This window comes from Ictalurus punctatus, chromosome 27 (assembly GCF_001660625.3).
Source record: "Ictalurus punctatus breed USDA103 chromosome 27, Coco_2.0, whole genome shotgun sequence".
NCBI lineage: Eukaryota > Metazoa > Chordata > Actinopteri > Siluriformes > Ictaluridae > Ictalurus > Ictalurus punctatus.
Window position 1 is genome coordinate 8,010,001 of NC_030442.2, and position 26,938 is coordinate 8,036,938.

General features: G+C 39.4%; 2 protein-coding genes across 5 annotated transcripts in view; one reads left to right on the plus strand and one right to left on the minus strand.

Annotated features, from left to right (window-relative positions):
• LOC108259101 (uncharacterized) overlaps window positions 1–6,626 on the minus strand; it is a 9,785-nt gene extending 3,159 nt beyond the window's left edge. The window contains exons 1-8 of one of the 3 annotated variants that reach the window (XM_053676740.1): window positions 6,420–6,623; window positions 5,832–6,155; window positions 5,325–5,750; window positions 5,143–5,205; window positions 4,902–4,991; window positions 4,778–4,802; window positions 4,630–4,673; window positions 642–4,291 (exon numbers count right to left, since the gene is read on the minus strand). In XM_053676740.1, coding sequence (XP_053532715.1) covers window positions 4,152–4,291; window positions 4,630–4,673; window positions 4,778–4,802; window positions 4,902–4,991; window positions 5,143–5,205; window positions 5,325–5,750; window positions 5,832–6,155; window positions 6,420–6,471 — 1,164 coding nt within the window. In that variant the 5' untranslated portion in view covers window positions 6,472–6,623 and the 3' untranslated portion in view covers window positions 642–4,151. Of the gene's footprint in view, window positions 1–641; window positions 4,292–4,629; window positions 4,674–4,777; window positions 4,803–4,901; window positions 4,992–5,142; window positions 5,206–5,324; window positions 5,751–5,831; window positions 6,156–6,419 lie in introns of all 3 variants that reach the window. The other 2 variants (XM_053676741.1, XM_053676742.1) reach the window with 2 other exon arrangements.
• Window positions 6,627–11,251: 4,625 nt separating this feature from the next.
• The window catches only part of myo1ea (myosin IEa), a 62,772-nt gene continuing 47,085 nt past the window's right edge, over window positions 11,252–26,938 (plus strand). For both annotated transcript variants that reach the window (XM_047151647.2, XM_047151648.2), the window contains exon 1: window positions 11,252–11,501. In XM_047151647.2, coding sequence (XP_047007603.1) covers window positions 11,499–11,501 — 3 coding nt within the window. In that variant the 5' untranslated portion in view covers window positions 11,252–11,498. The remainder of the gene's footprint in view (window positions 11,502–26,938) is intronic.

Here is a 26,938-nt window from a genome sequence, read left to right on the forward strand (position 1 = left end):
TCAAACTGAACTTACTGAAGACATGCAGTAATTCAGGTTTTAACAATTCGGGCAATATATAAGCATTATAAACAATTTGTAATATATGATTGTAATCAACACACTCTCTGAAAAAAAAATTTAGGCAACTATGAATGAGCTAGTTGGACCTTTTCAGGCTGAAGACGGACTGAAAATCAAAACTGATCACGAACAGATCAAGAAACTGACAGATTCAGTGGATGGAGTGAATGGTGGCTATGTTTATCACAGAATAGTTTTGAAGGGTCAAGATTGTTTTTATTAATCGTCAGGTGCTATTTTATGTTCATTATTTGTTAGATCATACTTTAAGACTGCAAAATGAAGAAGTAAGTGAAAAAAAAATTATTTGAAATGTAGTTGCCTAATAACTGTGCACGCTAATAACTTCCCCTGAGAAAGACAAGTCACTGCATGCAGCAGATATATATTATATATATATATATATATATATATATATATATATATATATATATATATATATATATATATAATATTATATATATATATATATATATATATATATATATATATATATATATATATATAATATGTGTGTGTGTGTGTGTGTTAAGTGTTAGAAAATGTAAATAAATAAATAAATAAATAAAAACACTCACCATGGTTACTACTGATGAAGAAAAGCAAAATGATGAAACCCTGCAACACCATTACTACACTTTTTTGAAGAAAAAAAAAAGCAGTAACGTTGGAAATGTTTCAGCTTATCTTCATAAAAACATGTAGAATGAGTTAAGGAGCACACTACACAATGTGGTGAACACTTTGGAAGACTTTTTGTGCAAGGGATGAGAAAATAAAGAGTCACACAGTTTTGTGGCGGATGTGACAACTTGTGGGTTTTTTTTTGTGGCTACACAAATAGTCTCTGCTTAAGTGGGTGTGTGTGTGTGTGTGTGAGAGAGAGAGAGAGAGAGAGAGAGAGAGAGAGAGAGAGAGAGAGAGAATGCATGCTCCAGAATGCTGATGTAGGAACTGTGTTCTATCGGTGAGTTTTCTTGGTCTTACAGCTATTGCCTCGACTTTCAAAGTTCCCCTTAACTGCCATTTCTTAATGATATTTTGGACAATGGAAATGGTTAGCTGGAAGGATATCTTTTTACATTCTCCCCCTGCCTTATAGGCATCAATATGCTTCAGGTTCAATTCAATTCAATTCAATTCAATTTTATTTGTATAGCACTTTTTACAATGGACATTGTCTCAAAGCAGCTTTACAGAAATATATAAACACAGCATACAGATTTTAAGTGTGTGGATTAATCCCTATTGAGCAAGCCGGTGGCGATGGTGGTGAGGTTCAGAAGGTTTGAGTTATTTAACAAATGAATTTCTTATTGAGTTCTGAGATTTTATAATCTCAAACTTTCCACAGTTATTATTTTATTCATATTCTATTCTCTTTTATTTATTTATTTATTTTATTTCATCAAATATAAAGTAACTGTGCATTAACATTATTTTTTTTAATTGTTTGTCGCAGAGGTTGTGTTTACTTCTGTTCACTATTCACTTTCACATTAATAAACAAAGGGAAGTGTAAAGTTCACTCACCATGGTAACTACTGAGGAAGAAGGACAGCACTGAGCCAAAATAAAAAACAAAATAGAAATCCCCAAAGTGAGTAATATCGGAAATGTTTCTGATATTCTCTGTGAAAAGATTCTTGCGTCACACTGAATAAAGAAGTGCTCAGTGTGGGGAACAGAATCTTGGCTCCTGTCATGAACACCTGCCTTGGCCAGGGATATGCTACTTCAAATTAAGCTACTAGTTTGTTTATATTTTGGAAATTTAGAGCCAATTAAATTCATTAGAAAATATTTTGTACTATTTTATATTATATTGTATTATAGATCGTGTAATATTACTGCACATGTGAGATTTTTTAGTTGAGTGCCGTTATGAACTTATGTAGCTGTGAGTGATGTATCTGAGGTTGAGGAAATGTCCGAGCCAGTATACACACAGTAAGCTGACAGAGTGTGCATTTCTGCTTCTGTTTTTTTTTTTTTTTTCTCCAGTGTTTTCCAGTGTTTCCGGGGGTAAAGTGGTTTATTAAAATTCCGGTTTAGGGCACACCAACATCTGTAACACTAAACACATACAGATGCAGATAATGTCACTGTGTTAAAAATGAAGCTACATGCTATGATATGAGTAATACTGTATTATACATACTATACATAACTGTACTGTATAGACTCTGTGGCAAAAAAGCAGAAGTGAGTAAGGTTAAAAATTGTGCTGCTTTTTTCTGAAACTATGTTTTAAGAAGAAACTACATTAAGGTGGTGAAGGAAGTCTTGGCCTCTACATTGCTTGGAAGGAGGAAGTCATAGCATGTGGGTTTACAATGTTAACTGACTCAACCATCTCATCCTGCGAGTGCATGCGTGCATGTGTGTGTGCGTGCGTGTGTGTGTTTGTGTGTGTGTGTGTGCTTGCGTGTGTATCATAAGTGTGATGGCCTCATGGTGGTGATGGAGGCATGGCCTCTTGGTGTGACACTTCAACAATGATTCAATGATTTAAAAATGTCTGTGGACAGATCACTAACACATGATAAGAGAGTATTAAGGAGTCCGCTTCGGGGTTGGTGAGGCAGAGTGTGTCACATCTACCCAAACAGGAAAGGTCAATAAAAAATAGTTTATAGTGCACTCAGTGAAGCTTAATATTACATCACATCCATCCATCTTCCCTTCCCGTTATCCTACACAGGGTCGCAAGGAGCCTGGGGCCTAGGGCAATCAACCTACCACGCATGTCTTTGGACTGGGGGAGGAAACCGGAGTACATGGAGGAGACCCCCGAAGCCGGGGAGAGCATGAAACTACGTGCACACAAGGCGAAGGTGGCATTTAAACGCCCCAACCGTGGAGTAGATCCCTTTTCTTTTAATAAAACAGTACGCTCACTCACACCTGATTGTCATCCCATTGATTGATAACACCTGACTCTAATTTCACCTTCAAATTAATTGCTAATTAATTCGGTTATTAGCTTCGCATACTTTTACCACTCACAGATATGTAATATTGGATCATTTTCCTCAATAAATAAACGACCAAGTACAATATTTATGTCTCATTTGTTTAATTTAGTTCTCTTTGTCTGCTTTTAGGACTTGTGTGAAAATCTGATGATGTTTTGGGTCATATTTATGCAGCTATATAGAAAATTCTAAAGGGTTCGCAAACATTCAAGCACCACTGTAGGTGCTCTCTGGCATGTAAGAAAACATGCCAGAGAGAGTTTTATGGTGATTTTTAAACCAGCAAGCATGACCCCTTTCTTGACTCTGTTCGCTCTCAAAAGATAAGTCTATACACATGAGCAATTATAGACATTAACAATATACGTTATAAATCTATAGCTTATTAACAGAAGAGGAATGTAGAAACTCTCTTTCACACCACAGCAAAACATACAGTATACATCCATCCATCCATCCATCCATCCATCCATCCATTTTGTGTACTGCTTATACTGTTCTCAGGGGAGCCTGGAGCCTATCTCGGAGAACTCGGGGCACGTGGAGGAGGACACCCTGGACGGGGTGGCAACCCATCGCAGCGCATATACACTATACATAAACATCTAAATTCTACATATATTATTCATAAGCATAAATATCACACAGCAATGATATTTACATCATAAAGAGATAAGAATCAAACAGCTGAAACATTCTCACAGTGTAGAATGATAACATAAAAATTATTATAATAATAATAAAAAACAAACCAGCACAATTCTGGAACGGTGGACAATCCAGAAATCAATGGCAATGCATACATTACATCACTAGAAAAATCGTAAAATGTGAAAGATATAGTATGTATGGAAGCTTAGCTTGCTAGTCCACATGGAGGACCACAAGATGAACGAATACTTTTAAGATCATTCTCGTGGATCTCAGTGATCTTATACCTGAAACTTCTGTATTGACTTTTGCCTGCTAGACTATAACCCACACATGCTACCAGCATTAACACCATTTTTTTCACTTCAGTAAATGTGTTCCAAAAAAAAAAAAAAGTCACATGCACGTACTGTATATACCTTCAAAGTTCTTTCTTGACATCAATGTTACAGTGTCCTCTCATACCCCGGGTTCATACAAATCATTCAGCTTCATGACTGAATAGAGTGCTCTGGATTCTTCGTGGCCTTCCTGCTTTAATGTATCCCCTTGGGATCTAAACTTAATCTCCTCCTCTCCACATCCCACTGCATACGGACCTGTAGATGACAAGAAGTCTTCACATTTTAAAAAATGTAAATATGCTCATTCATACATCTTCAGTGCTTTATCCTGGTTAGGGCTGTCACAGGAATTGGAGTTTATCCCAGAAACACTAAGCTCAAGTCAGGAATGCACACCAGTCCATCACACACACACACACACACACACACACACACACACACACACACACACTTGCATACTGAATCACACTCAGGTTCAATTTAGCATAGTCAATAAACCTAGTGGCATGTTTTTGGGAGGTGGGAGGAAACCCAGTCGATTCGCTGTGTCAAAATATAAAATATAAAAAAAGATCAATCTCTAAAGCTCTTACATTCTATATCGGCTTTTTCTTCCGTATCATCCGCATTTTGGTTTCTGCAGGTTTGAGAAAACATGATGAAGCAGAAATAAGTTACAACAGAGGTAACAAAAGAGGTCATGTTCATTTAAAACACATGGTTATGAATGCTATTTCTTACCTCTGTAGTTCTATCGCCTGAGATCCTGTAAAAAAAACACACAAAAAAACAATATTATTTAATGTTGTTACATATAGGTTTTAGCGTATGGTTAAGTGGCTACGTGGTTTCACAAGATTCTTACCTGGTGAGGTTTTAATCTTTTTCCAGATAAACCACACAGTAGCTATAGCAAGAGCCAGTAATATGGGAATTGTAACACAGACGATGAGAGCTGTGTCGAAACAACAATTAAAACATAGGTAAGCAGAAATTACAGAAGGCAGGCACACACACACACACACACACACACACACACAGTGTACTATCCAATGTACTATAAAGATGTACTATCATATTAAAATGTACTATCAGTTAAAATTCACCAGTGCTGTTTCCAGTGTTTTCAGATGCTTTGTCTTTAGGAATGGGATCTTTAGGGTTGAGGTCTGTGTATAAATGAGAATTAAAAAGTAGGTAGGAAATTAATGAAGGTGTACACACACACACACACACACACACACACACACACACACACACACACACACACACATACACTATCACTCACCAGCGTTGTTTCCAGCTATTTCAGGTCCTTTGTCTTTATGTACACTGACTGTAATATTATTTATGATCTTCCACTTTCCTTTTGTTTTATTATGTGTGTGCACTTGTAAGGCACAAAGATATTGTCCAGCATCTGAGTCTGTTACGTTACTGATCCTGATGTTATGGGTGATTTTGTCTTCAGTTTGGTTTGAGAGTGTGTAAAGCCGTTCTTCTTGCACATTGCAGTGGGGATTGTATCTTATACGAGTATATAAGTCATAATCATAAGAATACACACAGGTACTGTTCTTTCCAATGGTCTTGATCCAGTACACTACAAAGTTCTTGTTGTCATATTGTTCTGTAAAGATGACACTGCAGTTTAAAAGTACATCTTCACCTTCAGTTAGCTCGACTGAAGATCTTTCCTCAGACTTGTTTGTCACTAAAGGAAAAACACTTTTGCTGATTATTCTGAAAAACTAAATTTGTCTTGAGAAAATACAGAAAATAAAAGCGTACTCACTTTCTTCATTTGCAGTGGCGACTATGTACGACGTGACAGTGTTGGGAGACGGTTTGAATGGAAATAAGAAACCAGAATCCAGAGCAGTAACACATCGATAAAATCCACTGCTCGCTATTAGCGAACATTTTTCACCAACTTTGAACGAATCTTTATTTTTGCAGGAATTCTGGGTATTATTAAGTTTGAGTGCTTCACCATGAACACACTCCACTGTGCAATTCACATCAATTCTGTTGTCAGACTCTGTGTTTGTTTCCCATTTGTTGGTGTCGCAAAACAATTTTACTTCATCCTTTGCTGTATAAATGAATTCAGTATGTCCTTAAAGAAGAGGAAAGAAGATGTCATTAAAGTTTAATAGCCTAATATGGTGAATATGGTAACATCAGTCTATATGACTGAGACAAGTTTAATTTCCCAAAATATTTCAGAAAGAAAGATTTTCCTTGAAAATGACTCTAGTGCCAGAGTATGACTTGTCTATTTAATTTGAAATGACTATAAAAACTTGCACAAAAGAATATACCCTGTATCTAAACCATGATAAAATGATAATACACAAAAGAAAGTAAGAAATCCACTCACCAAGGCATTTACTAAGGAAAATGACCAGGAGGACAAAACACTGCAACGCCATTACTGCTCCTTACACGGTGCCAAAAAAACAGAAGTGAGAAATTTTGGAAATTTTGCTGCTTTTTTCTGAAACTATGGTCTAAGATGAAACTACATTAAAGTGGTGAAGGAAGTCTCTGGCTCTACACTGCTCGGAAGGAGGAAGTCACAGCTCATAGGTTTACATGTCAACTGACTCAACAATCTCATCCTGCGAATGTGTGTGTGTGTGTGTGTGTGTCAGGCAAACATGCTAACCACTAAGCCACCATGCCCCCTTACATAACATCTCACCTATACAGAAATAATCATGCAACTAATTCAACAGCAACTGGAGATGGGGGGTGATATTGTACGGTGGCATAGCAGCTAGCATCCTTGCCTCACACCTCCAGGGCTGGAGGTTCAATTCCCACCTCTGACCTGTGTGTGCAGAGTTTGCATGTTCTCCCCGTGCTGCGGGGATTCCTCTGGGTACTCCTGTTTCCTTCCCCAGTCCAAAGACATGCATTGTAGGCTGATTGGCATGTCTAATTGTCTGTAGAGTCAATGGGTGGGTGAGTGTGAGTATGATTTGCCCTTCAGTGGGTTGGCACCCTGTCCCTTGTGCCCTGGTCTCCATGTGATAGACTCCAGGTTCCCCCTCAACCCTGCGTAGGATAAGTTATACAGAAAATGGTGGATAGTATTTGATTTGGTATTTAATAGTTGATATTTGAAACCATTAGAATATTAGCCTAAATTTGTACACTGCCATATATAGAGCAAAAAATGAAAATTTTGCTTCCTCAAACAAATCATGAGGAGACAATATCATAACCTTTCTATTATTGTTTTTTTTTTTAAATAATAATAATAAATTAATTAATAATAAATTTAAAAATTTTAAGTACTAGAGCCATCTGGTGGATCACATTGGTTTTGTACCCATAACTTGAACAAATTGCTACACCAACCCTGTGGCGACTTTAGCATGCCAAACTGCAACTGCTTTGTAAATTCTCTAAATTCTTTGGCATTTTTTGTAGGACAATACAAATTTCGGAGGAATTTATAACAATGATCGCTTGACAGTTTTTAAAGCATGTGGTTTATTTTTAAAAAATAATATAAATAAATATTTGTCAAAAAAACATTCAAAAGTAACAAAAAATGCTCAATAAAATGGCAAAAATGGAAGTTTGTATGCAACTTTAATAAACAATCTAAGATAAGAGAGAGAGAGAGAGAGAGAGAGAGAGAGAGAGAGAGAGAGATCAATCCAACAATAAATAACAATGTCATAACTCACTGATGATCAGCAAGTGTGAGAGCATGGTGTATAAATAATAAACCAGGTATGCCAGTTGTATGTGGTATAGCAGTTACAGGAGGAGACCCAAGAGCATTCCTCTACACTGTACAGCTCCCAGTTGATGCTTGGAGTTCAGCAGTGTCCTGATCTGGTAAATGGAGCTGTTTTCCACGTCCAGCAGTGGTGATGACTCGACCTCAGTCTCCCAGACACAAAATGTAGGTAATAATCTGAAAGAAGAAGGTAAAGGTAAGCAATAGACAGCAGTATTAATTAGTCTTAAATTTCTGAATATATCATCGCCTTCACCTTCAAGGACAAGAACAACTCTTCATGCAGTAACTCTACTGTGTACTGATTTTTGCTTAGTAGACCTAAGTGACCTAAGTTGTTTTCAACCTATGTAACTTTAAAAGGCAAAAGAATTTTGTAGGCGCATAACCCAATATTCTTGGCAAAAGTCCCCAAAATCCCAGTATATATATATATATATACATACACACTACCATTTTGCGGTGGTAATGTGGTGGTGATTGTACATTATACCCTCGTAGATGTTCAAATCATAAGAATATACACAGGTACTACTCATTGATGACCTTAATCCAATCTTGTTATATCCTTCTGAATGGATATATGACTATATGATTAACAAAAGAATCTTTTTTTAATTTCAGCTGCATATCAAAGCTTACACGTAAGACAATATTGTAAAGAACACTATGTCTAAAAAAACATTTATTTATTTACTTTCTACTTTGTATGGAGAGAATGAACAGAATGAATGTGAAATTCAGCCCAGACATCTTTATCCCTGGTCACAGATTCCAGAGGGATTGCCAGATTTTCCCAAGCCAGCTGTGTGATATATTCTCTCCAGCCTGTTCTGGATCTGTCTCAAGGTCTCTGTCCAGTGAGCTCTAGCAGAAGCAAACCACCTCAGTAAGATACCCAAACCACCTCAGCTCATCGTGGTTGGACTCTACTCCAACGTTCTCCCAGATTGGTGAGCACATCACCCTGTCACAGAAAGTAAGCCCAGTAAACCTATGGAGGAACCTCATTTAATATACAGTCTAAAGAACTATAACATGCTAATACACAAAATTGAAATGTGTGTAAAGGAAAGCACTCATCATGGCATTTACTAAGGACAAAGATAAAAAAGTGTAAAATAAACAGAAGTGAGTAATATTGGAAGTAAATCATTTGAAATGGACATCCATTCAGATGCTTTCATCATGTTCATGTACAACACAGACCACCAGAGGTCATCCTCACTCACATTTCAACATTTCTTTGTTGTTTGTCTCGCTTCCTGTGTTTGTGCACACCTGTTTTGTATTCGCCGTAATTAGTTCCCTTATATAAACTCTTCATGTCTTCCCCTTGTTGCTGAGCATTATATTGTTATATTGTTGTATTTGTGGTGCTGGTTTCTGGCCTGGCCCGGCCCTGCCTTTAGTCTAGTCCTTTGTTGTTATTTCTCTAGTTTTGTTCTTTTCAATGTTGTGGTTTAGTTAGTGTTTCATTAAAATCTATATTTGCATCCAGATCCTGCCTTGGATTTGTTACAATATCAATAAAAGAAGAAGTGGTGTACAAGTGTACTAATATACAGTTCTCAGTGCAAAATGGTTAGTATGAAGATGAGGTAGTGCAAAACAGTCAGTGTGAGGATGAGGAAGAGTACAGATTTGGCAAGGTGGATTAGTGGTGGATTGGCGGGTAAGGCTCTGGGTTACTGATTGGAAGGGTGGGGGTTCAAGCCCCAGCACTGCCAAGCTGCCACTGTTGGGCCCTTGAGCAAGGCCCTTAACCCTCTCTGTTCCAGGGGTGCTGTATCATTGCTGACCCTACACTCTGATCCCAACTTCCTAACATGCTGGGGAAGAAAAGAATTTCACTGTGCTGTAATGTGTATGTGATCAATAAAAGACTCATTATCATTAGCACCCTTGTGTAGGTACATCAGTGTGTAAAAGTCATGTAAACAATGAGAATGAGACCAGGGTATTTATCACCTGAGACCTACTGCACTAGGTGTTTAGCAGTTTTTATTTTTAGGCTCAGAGATTGTGGGGGTGGTGGTGGGGTGTGGTGGGGGCAGATGGGCTTATACACTGGCAACAGCTCTGGGGAAGAAGCTTTCCTTTAGTCTTGTTGTGAGTGTGTGGATGGACCTGTTTCACCGATGGTAAGGGGACAAATGCCCAGTGTCCAGAGTGGGGTGGGCCCCTTGTGATGCTCAAGGCTTTCTTAAGGCAGCTGCTGAGGTAGATTTCTTCCAGGTCCAGGAGTTTTACTCCATTGATACTGTGGGCTGTATTCCTTTAAGCATGCACCCATGCACAACTTAGTTATCATTAAAATGGCAGTTTACTAATGTCATTAGGAGTACAAAACAAAAAAACAGAACACATTTCTGGCCTATATCTGGAAACAATACCTATGAATCTTTTTAAGTCATATAGCATCCATTCAGTGGTAAACTGTGTAAATGTCTTCAGTTGATGTGTTCACACTTTCCGTGACCATACAAGGTTAAAGGGTCTGATAATTGGCTGTTTTATACTTGATACAATTTCCCTTATTTAAACATGGCTTGTGTAGCTTTTTATCTTTAGGGAAGATGTATGATTCAAAGAGCAAAAAGGAAAGTGAAAAGCTTTTGTAAGGAAACATTTTCAGCCGGTGATTCTCTTCCTTGTGTTGGGTAGTTTTCCAGTATTAGATGTTATATAACAATAAAGGTGTGTAAGACACACAGACTGACTGAGTGTCAGACAGGTAAAACAGATAGAGATACTGTGTGTAAGACAGGTAGACAGACATACTGTGTAAAAGACAGAAAGATAGACACTGTGTGTAAGACAGTTAGACAGACAAACTGTGTGTCAGACAGGCAGACGGACATATTGTGTGTAAGACAGTTAGACAGACAAACTGTGTCAGACAGGAAGACGGACATATTGTGTGTGAGACAGTTAGACAGACAAACTGTGTAAGACAGTTAGACAGACATATTGTGTGTAAGACAGTTAGTCAGACAAACTGTGTGTAAGTCAGGCAGACATATATGATGTGTGTAAGTCTTTTTACTATACTTTTTTTACACTGTGTCTACAGATGTTTAGTTTGATTAAATATGCAAATTTATGCATATTTAATTTTATGAAGCCTCATTCGCATAAATAAATGTGCGTATATATATATATTTTTTAGAGCTCCAATACCACAATACTTGTAAGAATATCAGCTAACAGATATCAAAATATCAAATTCCGAAGATTTGTTGTGATTTTTTAATCTATTGTTTACAAAATACTGTTTAAAAAAATTAACCACAGGCAACTTTGCTCCCGTTCAGCGTTTCATGATATCACCCTTATTAGCAACAACAAGACAACAGCGCCTCCTGTTGGTCAGTTGCTTGCAGCACTTGACCATTTATGGCCTGGTCACGTCATGCGGATTCCGTCAGCAGCGCGGTGAAGTGATCTCTCCCCAGCGGCTGTGCTCACTGAGATACAGCGCAGCCTTAGCAACTACAAACCTGCTGCTCGACATGGAGCTCTGAGGACAAACTCAGACGCGTTTTTAGAGGACTTTCCTACCGTGTCTGCTTCACACACAAACACAGACAGACCCAGGAGCTGTGTTTCTGCGACAGGGACACAGACATAGGATACTCTGCGAAGACAGAGCAGCAAAACGGACTTGTACAAGGTGTCTATTTGTCAACAGCTGTAACTATGGTGAGTTTACCTTTAACACTGACCTGCTTGTGTCTTTCACTTGACCAGGAAAACATCTGACATTCATCTCTTCCTGCCTTTATTCTTATATTAATTCATCTCTTCTTGTCTTTATTCTTATATTAATTAATCTCTTCCTGTCTTTATTCTTATATTAATTAATCTCTTCTTGTCTTTATTCTTATATTAATTAATCTCTTCCTGTCTTTATTCTTATATTAATTAATCTCTTCTTGTCTTTATTCTTATATTAATTCATCTCTTCCTGTCTTTATTCTTATATTAATTAATCTCTTCCTGCCTTTATTCTTATATTAATTCATCTCTTCTTGTCTTTATTCTTATATTAATTAATCTCTTCTTGTCTTTATTCTTATATTAATTAATCTCTTCCTGTCTTTATTCTTATATTAATTCATCTCTTCTTGTCTTTATTCTTATATTTATTTATTAACCAGAGATGAAGTTTAAACTAACTTGATGACTATGATTGTTTTTTACACACACACACACACACACACACACACACACACACACACACACACATATATATATATATATATATATATATATATATATATATATATGTATATGTATTCATCTAGTTGATTATTAAGAGCACATTTGATGAAAAGTGGGATACAGTTTGGGAATGAGGATGGGGGTCTGAGGGTTCAGGATGGACTGAATGGACCATTGAGGTGTCTTACTGAATTCACTACCCAGTTCTGTGGAAGAAAAAGAAACCTTAGACTTGGTGTCAGGTTTGCTATTGTGCCTTCACTTGCTTCTTCCTCTCTCTAACAGACCAGACTCTGATTGGACTCTGATATGAACAATCTGTTAAGGACGATTAGACTGATTGGCTAGATAGATGTGTGTGTGTGTGTGTGTGTGTGTGTGTGTGTGTGTGTGTGTGTGTGTATAAAATAATAAACTAATTCAAATAAAAAGTATGTATTACATAATAAAATATTAATTAACCAATCCAATATTAAATACAAATCTACACGTTTATTTCTATTTAACGAAAGTCATATTGAGACAGAAAAGAGCCGTGGTTAAAAGAGCAGCACAATGCATAGTGTCCCAAAAGTCTCCGTACACGGGGGACTGCGTGACGTTTGCCAGCACCACGTCGGCTGTGCTTTCATCAGTGGACGTCCGTGGACGTCCACGTCTCGGTCGAGCTGCAACACTTCCAGTCTTTTTGAGTTTTGTTAATAAGTTTGGTAACAGTGTCACGGGTGATGTGCTTCTCATGTTTCCTGTGAAAGTCCAACGCAACCTTGAGACAGCTTCCCGATCCAGCCATGAGAACGATACGTCCAGTACGTTTCTTCTTTTCGTTCGTAAAGCCTATCTGAAGAAGAAGAAAAAATCTATAATATAAACCGAGTATTAAAAAGTTTGAAGACATTTTGTTAAGACATTTTGCTCACAGATGGAACATCCAAATGAATGTGGCTATAAGAACATAACTTGTACACCATGCTTTTAGTTTTGTTTGCTTGTTGTTTACAGATTGATTGATAGATAGATGCAACGGAAGGTGACTTCAGTCCTTACTTCTAGTTCTGGTAATGGAGTAGGCTATAAACACTTTGGATTTATGTTCACTGTGTAAGGCTAAATGGAATCGATTTATTCACATAACATCTGCATTTGCTTCTTGGCTCGATTTAGGAACATATATCTAGGCTAAATAAGAGATGGCTGGTTTATAGCTCATCCTAGACTGCAGGTCAGAGTTACATACACATACATAATATCCAGCTTTTATTCTTTCTCATCAGATCACTGTTACAAATGACTCCAGCTCCAGAGTATCACATTCTGCTAATTCCTATCTGTCGCTGCTGTATTTCACGTTTAGTCTCTTTGCACCCACCACAGAGCTGGTTAAGCCGGTCTGTCCGTCTCACCCGTGCAGTTCGACAGTTGCTTTAAGAGTTTGACTACCTGCAGAACCGGTTTTTCCTTCATGCCTGCGCTCATAAAACAAGCCTCGTTAGGTAAGGTAATTGATGCGCTTTACTCCTGTCTAGGTGGGAACTATGTACGTAATCTTATTTACCATGTCTACCTTTCTGTATATGTGTCATAAGGTAGTGTTCGTTAGAATGTAACATGGGGAGATCTCTCAAAGAGGATAGTCAGGTTCGTAGAGTCCATTCAGAGAACTAGACGTCTTTGCTATGGTGTAAAACACGGTAGTCTGGGATTTCTCCAGAATTGGCCAACTCCGAAGAGTTTTGAGAGATGATTGTTTTGACTGCAGTTTTGCGTCAGTATCTCAAAAAAAACCCCAAAAAAACAAGAAGTCCTCATTTCGATGATGGAAACCCAAATGAAATGGAGTAGGGTTCCAACTCGGAGGTAACGCTTAACGTCCACGTCTAGTATAAATACAGCTCCCACTTCACTGACTGATCTCCTGAGTCTGTGACAAACCGAGGATCAGAGTTTTTCCAAACACAAGACGTCTAGACGTTCAACTCGGCACGTTGTATTCATTCATTTTGCTTTGTTTTACGAAACCAGAATAGTCCTTGGATACAGCGCTGCGTCATTGAGAGATGGCAAATGTGGGCTAAACTGAGATAGATTTACTGTTTGGTGTGCGGAAGAAAAAAAAACGCAGTCACATGGGCTGTCTGGGCTGGCAAGCAGACGGTTTGCATATTCTGTCTTCTACTCTTCTTTTTCTCCTTCTCTGCGTCTTTCTGCAGATACTCAATAGTAGGTCAGTATGGCAGCATATGGTTTGCGTTAAGACCTCCAGTGGGGAGGGCTCTCCCATCTCCCCACAATATACACACACATACACACATTCAAAACTTACTTTTTGCACTCTGCCTTGTTCTGCCAAGAGGCTATAGAGGAATTCAGCCTCTGTATCAGAGCTGTGGCATTCATGAAGCACTAGAGCTGAGATGCCTTTTTTTTTGCAACCATTTTGATCAATTATGTACGTTTTTCTTGGTCTTCATCCCTAAAACAGTTCCAGGCTTCAGCAAGCTTTCTGGATATCTGACGAATCAGACTGAATCCTAGCGTTTTCTTTTCTTTTCTTTTTTTTTTTGGAGTCAAACCATTATTGTTCATTGACCAAATGGCTAGAATAACATTTCTCTCAGTCCTACTGGATGTTAAATCTTTATTTTATTTTTAAAATAAAACCTCAAATAGACTAAAACAAATTCTTAAGTATGCATTTTATAGTTCTTTTCAGATGTAAAACCAGTAAACCTTCCTCTGCATGCTCCATGCTACATGCTGCATATGTTTCCACACTGTGTATGCGTAACGTTTATGCGCTCGTTCCTAACCTAGAGATTCGTATTTCATGGCGTTTTCCTGCACGGCTTTTACTCTGCTGCTCGACTCCTGTTTTAAGTCAAGCTAGCCATATTCTGGAAGAGATTATGGTAGCATTCCCTCTAGCCAAACCATAAAACCCCATGTTTCATAATGGAAGAGCAGAAACGGTATATGGTCTGTATTCTCGCTGTTTCATTTTGGACAGAGGTACAGCCTTAGTGCTTCTTCTAGAGACAGAGAACTTAAAGCAGCAACCTTATAATTGCTTTAGTTACTGCACTGTAGTTCTTCATTTGTAACAACAGTTAGCGTATCCTCGTCTCAAACGGAAAAATTCGAAGAAAAAAAACGCAGTGCAGGCTTTGAATGTGTCCTGCAGAGGAGCTTTGGATCTTCAACCAGCCAGAACTTTGTGGCTAACTCAATTTGTTGCAACATTTCTTATGGTTGTTCTCTGTCTTGGCCTGCAAGAGATATATATTATATATATATATATATATATATATATATATATATATATATAAGAATCCCCTCCGCATACCCACAGTTCATAGGGCGTGCAATCTTGTATTTGAAATGCCTCAATTAGTAATTATAATTGCATGTCTTTTCTCCATGACCAACCCACACAGGCACTGCAGTGAACCACGGTCATGACTGATTAACTGGTTTTATTGTGACACACCCCTTTAATACATTGGGAAGTCTTGTACCAAAAATGTTCTTAAAGTGATTTGCATCTCCATTATCCATTTTCATCTCCTTGACGCACCTTATACTGGTGCGTCAAGGTTTCAGGTCTAGAATGCACACTTGCAGTAATCCTTCAGCGCAGAAATGAAATGCGTCTTCATCTTCAACCACAAGTATGGTTTCCGGATTTGTAGAGGATCACATGGATTCAACTATGATTGCATATTAAGTGTGCGGTCCTTTGATGTTAGATGTCTGATGAAGATACTCGTAGTCGTGAGGCAGTTCGAATGTTCAGCCCGTAATGGATTGCAGACATCATTATTTACATCATATTTATGTTATGTCATGTTATGTATGATATTTTTTTTTTAAGTATTCATCCAAGGGCGTAACCAAGGTATGGACATTGGGGGTTTCCAACGAACTTGGTGGGAGGATATGCAAGTGAATGTCATGTTAATGGTCACAAACTGGAACTGACGTTAGCCTAGCGTACTTCGTGTTTGTGCAGTTATCAAAAGTTAATTGACGTTCTTAAGAACAAACCAGGCCATGGTATGATGCCTTCTATACTAAGCTAAGGTTACATACTATTTAGGTATCTAGTTACTTACTGTCTGAAAAAAGCTCGTATGTTCTGCTGCACTTTTCTACGCTTGGCTGCTGTCGCCATTTCTTACAGACTGAGCGGCGAAAATATATCAACGAACTTGCGTTGAGTATGGACGCAACTAAGTATATTTTAGTTGGGACACACACACACCTGTTTTCCTTAACAAACGGAAATATATTAAAAAGGAATAGACATAAATAAATAGAATAGATGAAGAAAAGACAGATCCGTTGGCAGGGTTCATTAAATGGGGACATATAGAAAATATTTTGTACTGTATATTGGGGGGGCAGTTTGGTATTTCCTCAACATTGGAGGGGACACGACCCCCCCAAAGAATGCGTGGTTACGCCCATGTATTCATCTTCAAGGAAATCTACATAGATCCCTCACCTATGTACAGAAATAGTCCTTGTTTGCTTTGAGAGTTGTGTTGTTTTGGTTGTCATCTGGTAGAAAATCTTTAATGTTTTCTACAGTGGTTGTGGAAAAACCAGGCTGGCTTGTTTGTGGGGAAACAATGGCTTCGAATTACCATAAAAATGTAAAACTTTTGAAAATATCACCCAAATATCTTGATCAGATTTGAAATCGCAAACGTCGTTTCTTAAAGGATAACTTTTATTAAAGAAATCAAGCGGCTAACCGTCCCTTATATTATATTATACCACATTACAACATAGTGCTGTTCTCAATTCCGATTGGTCAGAAATTGTTGATTCATTTTCTCTGACGGCAGCTCTGACATCTGTAATTCAAATCACGTTTATATTAATTCTTGTTTCTAAAGTAACAGCTAATTCACAGGGACTTCCCCACATGGGGATGAGCCACATAATCTCAGACTAGCCATCAACAGTTTAAAAAACGTCTTACGCCACAAAGTATAAATGGTGAAGAGAGAACAGGAACTGATAACAGGAACTAGCTTCTTGGACATTCCACAATATTAACTATAAGAATAATCTGATCATGATAAGTATCATGTGACACGCTTTAATTATTTAAATAGACAACACGGTATAAGAGGAATAAAACACGCCATTATAGGAAAGTAATCAACTTCGTGGTGGTAGCAGTAAGTTTGCTTTGCATCACACCACCCTGTTGTTGATTTTTATTTTTATTTTTCCCTATAACAGCATGCTTTGCCAAGTTTTATTCCTTACATAATATACAGATTATTGCCTCGGTCCATATGTGGGAGAATATATGCAGTATATGAATTATAATGACAGTTATTAATATATTTCACATAAATTCTGGTTAGTGATGAAACAATATATGATATTATACTGTGTGTTGTTAATATAATCAAATTGAACCTAACCTTAGTACTTCTGACCTTCCTCAAACTAAAAATAAAATCAGCTCTTGCTGATGTGTCTTTAACCTCAGAACACCAACAGCGTAATGATCATTGTTCCTTGTTAGCACTAAGAAGGAAAATATTGTGGTTATGTCTCGCGGGAGAATCCAGGCTGTGTGTGTGTGTGTGTGTGTGTGTGTGTGTGTGTGTGTGTGTGTGTGTGTGTGTTAGAGAACGTATCCTTATTCTGTTCATTTCTACACAAAGAGATAAAACTGCTGTTTTTGTACATTTCACGTCCTGACCTCAATCGCAACAGCACATCAGGCCTGGATTTGCATCTGCTGAGTCATGCTACTCAAGCAGAAGAAGCAGCTTTCCAAAAATGTTAAAGGTCACATTTTTACCTGAAAATGTTCAACTTAACTATTAAATATTTACAATTTTAAGTTCGCAAATACAAGTTCGCTTCACACCTCCAGGGTCTGGGGTTCGAGTCCCGCCAGGACCATGTGTGTGCGGAGTTTGCATGTTCTCCCCGTGCTGCGGGGGTTTCCTCCGGGTACTCCGGTTTCCTCCTCCAGTCCAAAGACGTGCATGGTAGGCTGATTGGCGTGTTTAAAGTGTCCGTAGTGTATGAATGGGTGTGTGAGTGTGTATGTGATTGTGCCCTGCGATGGACTGGCACTCTGTCCAGGGTGTACCCCGCCTTGTGCCCGATGCTCCCTGGGATAGGCACAAGGTTCCCCCGTGACCCTGAAAAGGACTAAGCGGTATAGAAGATGGATGGATGGATGGATGATCTGTTGCCGTGTAATGTAATCTTAAGCTGAGTGATCTTGTGGCCCCTGAGATTGGTGTTTTTTGTTGGTGAATTTGTTCAACATTTGCGTAGTTCCTTAATGTGTCCTAATCACCAAGCCATAGCTCATTGTGAGTCACAGCAATAGTCATCCTGCATCACTTCCCTTAGGAAGTCTGATCATAGGGCTATGTGAAAAATTGGAGCCGATTTAGAGCTTCCTGCAATAGCCAGACATACACGTATGAATGCATTGACTGTGATGTATCTTCTTATAGCCAGGAAAACGATTCTTTGTCATCCATGGCTCTTACAACATCGTGTGTATCAGCAGACAATGACGGAAAAGCTTGAGTAATTTTCACAGTGCTGCATTTTCCCTACTTGTCAGCAATCCCAGCGGCAATGCAGCAGAAAGGTTCAGTGTGATTACACTGTAGAGGTCACATTTCACCGATGATGGAGGATCTAGATTAAGATCTTGAGTCAGAAAGTGATGAGGGAAATAACTGCACATGGCGAAGACCTCATCTTATCTTCCTGATCTCTTTCTGCCTTTCTAGTTCAGCACAATTTGCTCTTTTTCATTCTACTCCGTTTTCTGTGAGGTCTAATATGTGGATGCATCCGTGACTTGTAAATATATGCATTTGCTCAACCTCGGACTGTTTTCCACATGCAGTTTTGTGATTCCAGGAAGTAGTTGTATCTCTGTAAAATCCAACGTTTCCCAATCCCAATGCTGTATCGGGTAGTTATGTGTTTTCACTGCTCCAGCGCACTTGATTCGTACTTATAAAGACTTTAATAATTAGGAGTTGATTCGGGTGTGGACGAGGAAGAACTATCAAATATGCCGTGCATGCCCATGTCTAAGCAGGCGGACTGAGAGGCTTTGTAAAAGGGAGTTCTCAGAGGGTAGTTGCAGCGTTCTTCAGACTTTGCCAGCACCTAGTTCCCGTTGGCTGTGAGTAATGGCCTTAAACCGGCAACATTCCTAAGTGCAACCTGTTTACTTTTCCCTTAATCGTCAGAAATACGCACACACACACACACACACACACAGGGCAGTCCAGGCCACAGCGAGCTCCTCCAGCCAGCCCCTACACAGCATTCCTCCTTTTTCCACGCAGTAGAGTTCAGAACTCAGCATATCCTCGTCAAAGCCTCATCCTCAGCAGTTATCAGAGATACCGTAAATAGCCCCACATCAGCATTCAAGTTCACCTACCTCCTAGCATCACCTAGGCGGACCAGTCCAACTGGCCCTTCCATTCCTGTTCTAACGCACAGGGCGTTTCTGTTTTCAGATATGCACTGGCCATTGTTAGACTGGTGTGTGTGATGGAAGGCATTGTGACTCGAGCTCCTGGCAGACCCAGGCTGAAAACAGACAGCTGAGGGGAAGGCAAGACGCGTCATTTAGTTTAATCAAGTTCCCACACATGCCTGCCTTTGATTTACAGCCTCGTTAAAAGCCTCTCATGTGGGCTAGTAAAATGGTCCTGACGTTGTTGTGTGTTTATGAATGTGTCGAAAATTTGTTTAGACAGTTTGGTGTTTTTGTTTTTTTATGAGGCGATGGCTATTAATGCGTGGTAGATGAAGGCTTGCTGTAAGGCGGGTCTTTTGCAGGACACATGCTTGCTCCTTTATGAGCCATAAACAGATCCTCAAAGCAAATGCTCGTTCCTTTAGAAGCTGTTTATTTGGCTATGGCAGGAAAAGAAAATGATTCTTTAGTTTATCACACTACAGTACATATCAGTTTGTTTATTCTTCTTCTGTACTGGGCCGAACATCCACTTACACAAGTGTGTATGGTTCTTCAGCTATGTTTGCTCATCATCATCCTGTCCATGGCTAGTCTCTCTCTCTCTCTCTCTCTCTCTCTTTCTCACCCTATCCAGGCTCATCCTCTCTCCACTTTGTGTCTGAGTATACCTCTCATACTCATCAAGGCTGTAAAAGCTGTGAAAATGTTACTGGAGTAACAACAGCAGACCTGTTCCTTTGTTTCAGCCATGTTTTGTTTTTGTTGAATCAGTTTTATTTGTTCTACGCTTAAATACCTCAAATGCTGCTCCAGACATGCTTACACACATAGACTTACTTGCTAGTGTATTTTTTAGTTTTTTTTTTTTTTTTTTTTTTTTACACTTTAAGTTTAACTTTGATCTGGGAAAGTCCTGTGTTCATGTGTTTTTTTTTTTTTAAAGGGGGACAATTAGCGGAGACCACAAGCTTTGACTCCTACTGGTCTGGAGTTGCTCAAGCAGCCGTTTGAGCTACTTAACACCAAGTGCTTATATTATATGAGCAATTGACTCTGCTCTTAGGAACTACACCTCCATTATGCACACAAGTATAAACTTTTTTTTTCCATTTTTCTCCCCAATTCCCACTCACCAGCCAGTTCTCCTCTGTCATACGACAGCTAACCGTAGGGAAAGGTGAAGGCTAATGCTGCGTTCGACTTGCCTTGTAAGTCATAATTTGCAGGTTGGAAGGACGTCCTTTTCCACCTTGGCGGCACATTCAACTTGCGAAGTGTAAAAAAAAAAAATTTTTTAAAAAAAAGCACGGATGAATTCATGTTCTTCTTTTGTTAGCAACAAGCTAGCCAGCTAACTGTGATGAATAATTCATATTTTCCTTCTCAAACAGCGAATTGTGTAGATGATGTTTTAGATTTAACAAGGGGATATGTCTGTATGTTGACTGATCTAAAGCAAATACTTGTATCAGTCCCTCCAGGATTTCGCAATTTTTCGATCACAGAAATGAATGCAAAATCAAGCAACCTTCGCAGTATTCAGAATTGCCGCAGATTTTCCTCAGATTTGGGCCAAGACATGTCATGTGACATCATCACAACGTTTATTCAATCAAAGCCCATCGATTCATATGCGTCGAACATGAGTACAGCTACAAGGTTGCATTTAGCAACTACATCACTACGAAACACCGACAATTTTGAGTGATTGCAATTTCGCCAATTCATATAGTTTTCTACAAAAAAGCCACAAAAACTCAAGCATTTTTGGCTGCAAGAATCACAAAAAAACTCCGTGAAATCCTGTGTGGACTGATTGTATACACAGCATAACTCATTTAAAGGAAAGACGGGTTCCTTTTGTTTATTTATACTGCTGTGCGCCGCCATGTCGACTTTACGTCACTCCGTAAACAGGTAAGAAACTCGTACTGTAGTTGAGAAGACGACCCCAAGTTGATGAGTTGAGGAGATGTTTTCTCCGGTTGGACGTGGAGAAGTTGCAACCTTGAGTTGAACGCAGCGTAACGTGCTTTCTCTGATACGCTTGAAGCCAACCAACCGTGTCTTTTTGAACTGCTGCATAACAAGGCAACATAAAACACCAGAAGTAAAGCACTATCTATACACCATCTTTTGCATACATGAGCTCACAGACTCTGAGGAATGGCCAGTTTCACTGTGATTGACATTCGCAAGAGAGTATACCATCAGTGGTAGCTCAGTGGTTGAGAAGTTGGACTACTGATCAGAAGGTCAAACCCCAGCACCGCCAAGCTGCCAATGTTGGGTCTTTAAGCAAGGCCCTTAACCCTCACTGCTCAGATGTATAAATGAGATAAATGTAAGTTGTTCTGGATAAGGGTGACTGCTAAATGCCATAAATGTAAATCTGTCCCACCCAGAGAGCATTGCAAAATATCTTCCCTTTGGTCCCGCTTCTGGACTGATCATGTAAATGGGTGGTTATTTATAGGTGGGTTTATTGTTCCGTAGTCCACATAGGAAGAAAAAAAAAAAAATTCATGTCCTAATCAGCAATATGAATTTAATAGGCACTGAGTTACGTTTGCATAAAGAAACCGGTAGTTGTTCTCCAATGTTTAGAACTATTAGATTACAGAGGCTGGTCATGATGCGACACTAGTCACACTTAATTTTGTACGGAGCATTCTCCGACCAGACATTCTATTCCATTGAAATCGATTTGATCTGGGGCGCACAAACATGTGATTCTTGTGCACTTTTGCCAAAAACAGAGAGACTTGAAAACTTCAGGCTAGCAAACAGGAACCATTGTGTGACAGGAAGTCGTAGAAATAGATGTAAAAATGATTCAGCTGCATTCAGCTGTCTGGAAAAGTGCTAAAACGGTGCTCACATTTGCTCATCAAGTTCACTTCCCTATTAGATTCCATTTGTTTCATTTCCACAGCTGAAGGGGTAAAGCAGAACCAAAAAAAACTGGGCTAAATTTAAAAATGTTGGAAATGAGTTTTGAAGCAGTAGCCAGACATTTATGGGTCACGCCCATCTTGGCTTATGTTGCGCTGGCATTGTCTCTGGAGACCTAGGTCCCACTCCACCCTTAGGCTTCAGGCTCTCTCAACACTTATGAGCTCCAGTAACCTTATCACCATAACTGGTGAAGTATTACGTCATACACAACCACTGGCCTTTTTTTAAATGTATTTTTATTTATTTATTTATTTATTTTAGAATTTGATTCCATCCATCAATCTTCTATACCGCTTATCCTTTTCAGATAACCTTGTGCCTATCCCAGGGAGCATCAGGATCAGGCACAAGGCGGGTTACACACTGGACAGGGTGCCAATCCATCGCAGGGCACAATCACATACACATACCCACACCCATTATTACACTACGGGCACTTTGGAAACGCCAATCAGCCTACCATGCATGTCTTTGGACTGGAGGAGGAAACCGGAGTACCCGGAGGAAACCCCCGCACCACGGAGAGAACATGCAAACTTGACACACACACAGGGCCACGGTGGGAATCGAACCCCCGACCCTGGAGGTGTGAGGCGAACTTGTATTTGCGAACTTAAAATTGTAAATATTTAATAGTTATTACTTTGTGTAGTATAATAGAATAACTATATCAACATCATGATGGCAGATAAAGTATCATTTTAAACCTTCAGTTCACGGACGACTTTATGCTGTCAGGTGTTTAGGAAGTGGATGTTTTGTTACTAGGGTATATATTAGTCAAATGTGAATGTTTTCATTTCACATCTTCCTGGTTTCAATGTGAGAAATGTTCTGTTTCCCTTTGTAACATTCTCAGGGAGAGACACCACACCAAGTCCAAGTGAGTGAGCTTGGCACCTTCTCCCTGGCATTGGAATAAAGTTATTATCCCCTTTATTCTGTACACAGGAGCTGATAGTACTCAGGACTAAGAGTTTGCACTTGTGCCAACTTGGAGCTGTTTGTAAGTCATGTTCCAGGAGCACTTAAGTCCATGTGGTCTGCCAAGTTTATACACTGGGGTTAATGAATATCCCATAGTTTGCAAACACTCAAAATCATTTCTGTCCCTCCAGAAAGCCATTTTATAAGTGCCACTTGCATAAATCTCACAGTACTACAGGTGGATAAAAATCTCAAAATGAATTGGAACATGTGTGATCATCAACTAGCAGAGAGTGGTCGGTATGTATACCCAGTAAAGGATTTCAGCAGACCGAACTGAGAACTCGAAATATACTGCAGCAGAACCAATTGATGTATGAAAAAAAAAAAACCTGGCTGTAATTCAGCAACTCCAGCTTTCAAAACCATCACAGCTTCTGTAGCAGATCCTCTGTTGCAGCCAATCACATGCGTTTAAATGATTTTCCTGAAAGCATTTCAAGTGACAACAGAGACGATTGGACAGAGTAGTATGCACTTATTCTCCTCTTCATGATCAAAACAGACACCTCATCTGTTCAGATTCCTGGCGTTAGCTAAAAGTCATAACGTGAAGTGCCACATAATCACTGCAGTCTTATCTATAGCCATGAACTAATCACTAATGGTTTATGGTGCAGTAAAAGGTACTAGGTCATATTCAGTCATGCAAGTTCCTTATTTGGTCTTTTGGAAGCAAAGACCTTATCAAATTTTAGTTGAATACTGGTTTATTGGAATTGGTAAAAGCTGAATTTTAATTGGTTGATACTTGATTGGGGGTGGGGCACGGTGGCTTAGTGGTTAGCACGTCTTCCTCACAGACCCCTGGTGTTGGGGGTTCAAATCCCACCTCTGCCTTGCGTGCAGTTCTCCCCATGCTCCGGGGGTTTCCTCCAGGTACCCTGGTTTCCTCCACCAGTCCCAAGACATGCGTTGTAGGCTGATTGGCATTGCCAGATTGTCTGTAGTGTGTGAATGGATGTGTGAACGTGGGTGTGATTGCGCCCTGCGATGGGCCCAGTCCACTGTGTACCCCGCCTTGTGCCTCGGGTTTCCAGGGACAGGCTCCAGGTTCCCCCGAGACCCTGTGTAGGATAAGCGGTATGGAAAATGGATAGATGGTATGGACCCCTGGTATTGACCCTTGGCCTAATGGTCCATATTCTGTAAATATGTGCTCATCCTGTCCATTTTGAATCACAGATCATAGATCCGCCTTCTCCCCTTCCACATCATCCACCCATGCTTTACCCACATGAAAATCAAAGGGTCCAGTCAATAATTGGTTTTCTGTTTCTCCTCCTAATCTGCTGAGGATCAGCTGAAGTGCTCATGGCATTAAACAGTGGCTTAGTGTTTAGGATTAAGCTTTAAACTGGATGGGTAACTGACCTTCCACAATATAAATAACACCTCTTATGCTTTTTCAGATATTACTTTTCATGTAGCGTGTTACAGAGCTGCATGTGAATGTAAAAAGTCTGCCAAGTTTCAAAAATCAGTGCACCACAAACGGAGTTATTGACACCCAAAATAAAGAACTGAATCTGAACAGCTGAAATGAGTCGTTAGTGATTCCAGACTTACTTCCTGTAGTAAGACCTACGTAGGTTTATAACAAAAAAAAAAACCCCGCCTCTCGTCTTCTTCTTATTTGCTGCTCGCAAATAACGTGTACTTTAACCCGCCCTCAAACACTACATCTGAGGTTGCGTCCTGGAAGAGTTTGGTTCGTGTCTAGAAGACTTTGTTTTCAACGCTGCAAAAGTAAAACCTCTTTACATGGACTCCCAAAGCATGAGGATGTAAAGCGTCAGTGGTTAGAATTCATATTAAACCGATACCACAGCAGTTCAATGCGGGATTTGAGAAACGATTATTCATTAAAGACAGGGCTGTACCCACTTTATTTGGACCATCTTGCAAATCTGTATCACAACCTGTAAGTATGAGTCATTATTTATGTATATATTTCTACCGAGTGTTCCAAATGCGTAGTTTTGTGTTGTATACGTGTTGTAGCCAGTGCACAGCTGTTAGCCTGTTAGATGTTAGCCTCTGCTAACCGGCTAACTCGCGTTATTGTCAAACTACAAACCTATAAACTATAAACCTACCACTGAGAAACGTCCTGTTCTCGTCGTGCATGCGATGGTGGTTCTTCCGATGCATCATTATCGGGCCTGGCCTCTTTGTTAAGATAAAACCGACGACATTATTACTGAGCTGAAATTTAGATACGGTAGTGGGCGTTTCCTTTTCCGACACCCGCTGTACGCAGTAGACCAATCACAACAGACTGGGACATCTGACCAATCAGAGCAGAGTAGGCTCCCTGAAAGGAGGAGTTTAGAGTGAACGGATCCTTGAACGAGTCGTTTGTGACACTGGGGAAAAAAGGTGATGCTGCAATTTAAATTATGATCAAATTAAAGTGCGTTTTGACCTTGGATGCATGTAAACCTATCGTATGAAAACTCTTAAAGCAAAATTAGGCACGTTTAAAAACCATATTAGGTGCACTTTAACTTATTATGTACAGATGAAATGTCATGCACATACTGTATATGCTTGTGTGTTCAGAGTGACTGCAGTTTCTGAATCAGTCTTCCCTTTCAGTATAAAATGTCAATACAGAGAGGGAATAACCTGTCCTGTCTCAGTATTTCCAATTCTCAGAAGCTTTATAAAAACAGCCGGTGGTGTGAAAACCAGATGTCTGGGAAGTGGAGTGAAGTTTAAGGGGAGGGGGAAAAAGTGCCGCCTGACTGTGATATTGAATCAGACCCAGCCATTTCCTGTGCCCGGCCTGACTTCGCTCCACGCGCGCCATATAAGGCCATGGAATTTGCATTTGGGAATTGCCAGACTGTATGGATCTGGATCTGGTGTTGCAGGAATCCTTCAACCTCTGCTGGATTACATTTTTGGGGTAATAGTCTCTTCCAGCACTTTTATGGGGAAAATATGTCGCAAATATTTACCCCATTCCTTTTTACTAGTAAAACAGACTTTAGTGGGGGATTTTCCAGGTTTTTTTTCCTGCTGAGATTCTGAGGTTCTCAGATTTTTATATGCTGATTGGTTTGAATGCACACACTTGAAGGCTTTAAAAAGAAACTGCGTCGGTTTTTCAGGGTAAAAGATCTGTTTACTTATTTTTGGCTGCAACTGATGTACATTTACAGGTTTAAATGTAGAAAGGTTTATGCCATTCATAATGAACCATGCAAGCCAAAGCTAGACAGTATTTACAACGTGCTCATGGACTCTCAGTGAAGTTCATGCTACTCCCAAAGAGATGGTGATGTTGTAGTCATCCTTATATCACAGACTCCTTACGCACACCCCAACTTTAGCAAACCACTTACAATCAAGGCCACCCAGTACAGCTTCGTCTCACTCGTTCTGCAGGCCTCCATTTAGCGCTGTGTTTTGAAGGCGGAAAGTAGTAGTCTGCAATTGCGTTCTTTAAAAAAAAAAACAAAAA